At 43.5% G+C, this 6,491-nt stretch overlaps 1 protein-coding gene across 3 annotated transcripts in view; it reads left to right on the top strand.

The window, feature by feature from the left end:
- Window positions 1–515: 515 nt before the first annotated feature.
- LOC137218733 (ras-related protein Rab-3B) overlaps window positions 516–6,491 on the top strand; it is a 113,353-nt gene continuing 107,377 nt past the window's right edge. The window contains exon 1 of one of the 3 annotated variants that reach the window (XM_067726139.1): window positions 516–1,253. In XM_067726139.1, coding sequence (XP_067582240.1) covers window positions 1,157–1,253 — 97 coding nt within the window. In that variant the 5' untranslated portion in view covers window positions 516–1,156. The remainder of the gene's footprint in view (window positions 1,254–6,491) is intronic. The other 2 variants (XM_067726140.1, XM_067726145.1) reach the window with 2 other exon arrangements.

Below are 6,491 nucleotides of genomic sequence, written 5' to 3'. Positions count from 1 at the left end.
CGCCTCCCAATAGAAAAGCGGCAGGTGCAGGTGGCCGCGCTGCATCCCGGAGCTTGCAGTCTCCCTGGTGTTCCATTGTGTCTGTGCCTGCAGTTTGTAGGAAGCCTAATAAAAGGGCTGTGTGTATTTTTGTTTGGGTGTCTACTTTTGCCGGATGTCTTTCACTAGGAATTAAGTACGCACTGTCGAACTGAACTAGTGCGGACTCACGAGTGTGCAGACTCAACTAGTGTCCACTCAGGAGACACGGGAAATTTTGACCTGTTTGTTACGCATCAGAGAGGAAAACTGAGAAATACTTAACCCACGAATTTTAAAAACAACAAAAACAAATAGATTTAACCAGAAGAAGCTTTACACTTTAAGTGCCTGCAGTAACTTATGTCTTGGTGCCCTGAAGAGCTAGGTCAGTTTTGCAATGAGAGGTTCCAAGTTTGGTTTTCTCAGAGCTTGCATCAGTTGATTGCATCATCCCTGAGTGGAAGAATTTGGGTTACAAGGAAAAATAAGGTGCAGTGCTTCTTCTCCAGCAGGAAGGGGCATTCTTGCAGGCACGAGACCATGCACCGCAGAACAGACTTGCCAGGTCTCCTCGAGACTCGAGCAGGAACCTAAGAATGAAATCCGGTTGTCTGCCTTTTTTTTATTTGCGAAGGGGGAGGGGGGACCCGAAGCCAGTGGGCACCCCGCCCACTGTTGGGTGCTGCTGACTTCACAGATCAATAATTTGCGTAGTGAATATTAAGTGAGCGGTTTTTTGGGGGAGGGGCTAGCCCGCAGGCGGACGCAAGCAACGGATGCAAGCAGCAACGGTTCTCCCGAGCCTCCTCCCCACCCCCTACTATCTCGGCCCATCTTTTCTCTCGGTACTCGGACTGAAAGTCCGGAACCTGGGGAAGCAACTAGCGCTCAAAAGCAGCCCCCGCAGCCTTCTTCGTGATCTGCACCTTTAAACTCTCACTCCGTCCCAAACCGGACCCCGGAGGCACCACCCACATCCGTCTAACATCACTTCCTTCAGGGTTAGAAAAAAAAAAAAAAAAAATCTGGGAACAGGAGCGGATGGGCTGAGCAGCACTTGGGAAACCGCGCGGACTTTCTGCTAGGACTCGGGCCCTACGTCTGCTCAGCCCCGTGGCTCCGCGCACCTACCATCATGGAGCTGCGGCCTCGTCTCGGAGCCACCTGTTTGCTGGGCTTCAGTTTCCTGCTCCTCGTCACCTCTTCTGATGGACATAATGGGCTTGGAAAGGGTCAGACCGCGTTCTTATCTTAATCTTCACTTATCCTGGGCCCCAGCCCGGGACAACGCTCTTCTTGTTCTAACATGATCCCTTTCGCATTTTATCTCTGTGGCCACGCTAGATTTCTTTTTATCCTCTCGAACTGCTCCTGGAATTTGGGGTGAGGAGTAGCGGGTCTGGGGAATGTTGAGATGGGGAAGTTTTACTTGAGGCCTCCCTGAATTCTTGGGTTGGGGTAAGGAATTTCCCTTATGTTAGGAAAAGCATGGTTAAGAGACCAGCATAGCGTCTAGCACTTGGTAGGCCCTCAGGCACCGTTACCTTCCCTCCTGGGAGAAATAGGACCTTTGGGGATCTGTATATTTAGACCCTTGCCCTGGGTCTAAGAGTCCCCTCCTCACCTCTTCTTTTAAGAGCTAGGTTACTGCTTCCTTACCTTGGAGCGAACAGCACCTATATCCTAGGGAGGGGTGACTGGCACAAAAGGAAGGGCCAGATGAAGGGTCAAAGGTGTGATGTTAGAAACCGCAACGAAGAGTAGCCCCCCCGCTCGCCGCAACTAGAGAAAGCCCGCACACAGCAACGAAGACCCAATGCAGCCTATATATATATATATATACACACACATATATATATACATATATATGTATATACATATATATATATACATATATATGTATATATATATATATATACATATAAAAGGCTCAGTTCATTTTGGGGAAAATGTCTACCCAACACCCTGGTTGGAATAACCATAGTTATTTGGTGGCAAGCTCAGCTTGCAGCTCAATCATACAAGAGCTTTTTCCCTCAAAACAACCAGGGAACTTTGGCGAACAGTAGAAGGTCACCAACAGTTGTTCTTGGTTCCTTGGTGTGGTTCAGTAGGTGTGTCTGAAGAAACTGAGTTTTTCTGAAGAGTGAGGGGGCAGTGGTTATGAATGGAGAATAAGAGGTGTGACCCCCTACTCCATCCATCCCATTACCTACATCTTTATTGGAACTCAGGGTTTTATGCTTTTTCTAAGTGGTTGTGTGGTAGCATGCATTCCCCTCCCTTTCCTTTTTTTTTTTTTTTTTGTAGTGACATTGCTGTATGGAATGTCTCTGCTGCAATCCTGCTGTTGTTAATTGTGTTTTATCCTCCCTATTTGCACATTTATTGGTGGGTGATGAGATTGGGTGGACGTTCAGTGTGCCTGAATGCAGTCAGTCCTTCATTCAGTAAATAATTTTTGATCACCAGCCGTATTACAGGCATGGTCCTAGGCACTAGGGATATATCAATGGATAGGACAGACAAGGTTCCGCTCTCACAAAACTTATATTCAATTCAGAGAGACAGAGAGTAGATACATGAACAAATTAATAGGCAAGATAATTTCAGCTAGGGATGAGTTCTAGGAAGAAAATGGAACTGATGGAGTAGAAAGGCTGGGGAAGGATGAGGGAGCTGGCATTACTTGAGCTAGGAAGGTCAGGGGAGACTTCTCTGAGAAGGTGACATGTGGGTTTCCATCTCAACGATGAAACTGCACAGTGAATTCTGTTGAGCCAGAATGTTTTAAGTACTGACAGTCCCATTTTAAAGCAGATTATTGTATATTTAGTGTAAAATTGTACTGAAGGAGACAGAAGAGTATAGTGTTAGGAGTGTGGGTTTAGATTTGAGTTTTAATTTATTCTGCCACTAACCAGCTGAGAGGCCAAGGGCAGGTTGCTAAACTTCTCAAAGCTCAGTTCCTCATCTGCAAAAGGGGCAGAATAATAACTACCTCAGACACGCAACAAATAATTTACCCTGTTCCAGTATACTGTGTTAGGTGTAGGCAATACCTTGGAGTCATGTATTCAGTATTCCTTGTTAGACATTAAGCTCTGTGTGGTTGTTCCAGTTACCATTGCTGCATTATAAACCACCCCCAAATTCAGTGGTGTAAATAAATCATTTTATTATGCTCACGATTCTGTGGGCTAGGAATTCAAACAAGGCACAGTGGGGAAGGTATATGTCTTGGATCCAAGTCTGGGGCCTCAGCTGAGCTGGTTACTTCTACGTGTGGTCTGTCTTCATGGGCTAGTGTGGGCCTCCTCACCATATGACAGCTAGATTCCACGAGTGAGTGCCCTAAGAGAACAAGGTGAAAATGCATGGGATTTTTATCATCTAGCTGTACAAGTCAAATAGCATCACTTCCACTGTACTCTGTGGGCATGTTCAAGGGCAAGGGAAATTAAGCACACCCCCTCCATCCCCCATGGGAGGAATGTTGAGGTCCCATTGTAAAAAGAGAATGTGGGGGCTTCCCTGGTGGCGCAGTGGTTGAGAGTCCGCCTGCCGATGCAGGGGACACGGGTTCGTGCCCCGGTCTGGGAAGATCCCACATGCCGCGGAGCGGCTGCGCCCGTGAGCCATGGCCACTGAGCCTGCGCATCCGGAGCCTGTGCTCCGCAACGGGAGAGGCCACAACAGTGAGAGGCCCGCATACCGCAAAAAAAAAAAAAAAGATCATGTGGAATGGGAGATATTGTTGCAGCCATTTTTGGAAAGTACAGACTGCCCCAGTAAGGTAGGACCATTTCTGTCTTATTATTCGTGCCCAGGAATATTTGTTGAAAGAAAAAATGAATGGTACACATGATCGTTGAGATTCCTGTCTTTTTCAGCTCACAGTCTGAAGACTGTCAGGACAAGTAAGCAGGCAATTACATGATACTGTGATATGTACTGTAAGCAGGGAAATAGCAGGTAACTTAGGAGCATATAGAAGGGCAACCTTGGTGGGGGGGGGGCTGTGTTGTGAGGATTAAACAAAAAAACAAAAAGTATTTAATATGTGTCACAAACTTAGAAAAGTGTTTATTTAATATTTATTATTATATCCTCCCAAAGAAGAATATTGAATTGTTCCTGAAAGGAGTTAATAATATTTCAAACTGTTTTTGTTTGTTTGTTTTTATTTTTTTGTATCTTGTGAGTGTGGTTTCTTGGAAAATAGATTACAGTTCACCACCCACCTCCCAAAAAAGTGCTACCTGGAGCAGTGATGAGTAAGATTTCTTCCCAGATGTTTAAGTAGTTTTGACTCTTTCCAGAAGATGGCCTGGTGGTTTGCAGAGAGGAGAGACGGAATGACCCTAGTGTTTTCATTAAGAAGAGGAAGTACAGTGGTGTGGTGTGAGCACTGGATAGAAATCAGGAGGCCTGAGTTTTAATCCTGGTCAGACTCTATAGCCAGCTCTCCTCTTCCCTGGGGATCATTTATTACATGAGAGACCTGGAACTAGAAATGATTCCTAAGAGTCCTTCCAGCTCTAACATCCTAGAGTTCTAAAATAATTTTGTTGTTTCCCGTGTGCTAAAAATTTGGAATATGTATCACCTGTGGGGAGGAGTGTAATGATTAACATTTACTGTATATTTGCTGTATTCCAGGAACCGTTCTGTGCATTTTTCTTGTATTGACTGGTTTAATCCTCATAATAACCCTCTAAGATAGATAATATATTTTTTTCCTTGTGAAGTTGACATTTTATTAAATAAATATTTTCATTCATTAAGATATTATATTTTCAATATTTTATTACAGTAGTTTTTAAACACATAGCAAAGTTGAAAGAATTTCGCAGTGGACCCCTTTATGTCTACCTCCCAGGTCTACCATTGATGTCTGACTATCCTTGTCCTATCATGTCTCTCTCCATGTAGTCATCTATCCATGTGTAAATCCATTTTTTTCTTACAGCATAGATAATATTTTTTCATCATTATCCCCATTTCACAGATGAAGAACCTAAAATGGGACACAGGAGTCACATAGCTAGTAAGTGGACCAGCTGAGATACGAATTCCAGAGCTTCTGTTCTCAACAATATACCACTCCTGCTCAGAATGCAGAAACTCCTTTGAAAACTTTAAAGAAGGAATGAGAAAGTTTTCAGTGGGGGCGGTTCATGTGCTCTCCTGCCTGAAACAGAAATGGATGGCTTTGTCAAGTCTCAAATGCAAATTTGGCACTGACACATATGGAATGTTTACCTTCCATACTGTGACCTATTCACAGTCGCAACAGCCCTATGGGACAAATATTTCTGTTAGTCATATTTTGCATACGGGAAAACAGCAAGTGGCTAAACTAGGTCTGTTTGATGCAGACAGACTTCATTTAGCCACTGTGTTATTCCACCTCTTAGGTACAGTGTTCCCTGTTTCAGAGACTTGGCTGCCAGTTCTGACACTTAACCTTTTGTTTTGTCAGCTGGGAGAGGGTGGATAATACTTTTCTGATGTCCTTAGCTTACACTCGTGAAAACAATTTGAGCATGAAGGGCTTGGGAATTCTGATGTAAATGCTGTGTTTGGAAATTGTCACTTTCCTTTTTTTCCCCCTTTTAAATTAATGTTTTAGGGCAGGAGCTGCTAATATGGGAGCTTTCAGCTCACTCTGCAGATAACTGGAGTAAATAAAGTGTCTGTGCAGGTGATACTTTAGGAAATTGGACTGTCTTCAGATGTTCCACGTTGGCATGGGTGTGAGTGTGGGTGTTATTGGGGAGTAGCTAGCAACACAGTAAGCACTGTACCTTTTCAAGTTGCTTTTGAAGGGAAACATAAGGACGCAGGTTTTCCAGACCTGAAGTCTGTGTTTTCATTCTGCTTTGGTGAAGCCACATTCCTTTATTCATTTATTCATTTTTATCTTTGCTAGAGAGTCAGTGAAGTATCGTGAGCAAACTACAGACTCTGGAACACCACCATGTAGGTTCTAATCCCAGCTCTGGCACTTACTAGCACTGTAGCCTTGGGCAAGCTATTTAACTTCACCTTCCATATCTGTAAAATGAAGACAATTAAGTTTCTACCTCATAAGTTTACTGTGAGGATTAAATAATACATGTAAAAGCATGAACAACAATGGCTGGCATATAATAAATGGCATATAAGTGTTAGTCATTAATGCTATTATATTATCGTAATTATAACATAGAGTAAGCACTCAAAAAATGATGGTGCTGATTATTACTCGTGAAAAATTCCAATGTACTTTTAAATATGAATTTTCAAAGAAATTTTATACACGTAGTGAACTGTTTCAAATTATACCTCTAGACTTACTCGTAGGGATAATGCAGTAGGGCAGCCAGGGGCACTGGAAAAGCATTTTAATTAGGAATCAGACTAAATTCTGGTTGTGGCTTCCTTTGTGGTCTTGGGTAGCCTCTTCCGTTTTCCAGGCCTTTGTA

Source organism: Pseudorca crassidens, chromosome 2, assembly GCF_039906515.1.
Source record: "Pseudorca crassidens isolate mPseCra1 chromosome 2, mPseCra1.hap1, whole genome shotgun sequence".
In the NCBI taxonomy this organism is placed as follows: domain Eukaryota; kingdom Metazoa; phylum Chordata; class Mammalia; order Artiodactyla; family Delphinidae; genus Pseudorca; species Pseudorca crassidens.
Note: the sequence above shows the minus strand (reverse complement) of the source record. Positions and strands in the feature narration are given on the sequence as shown.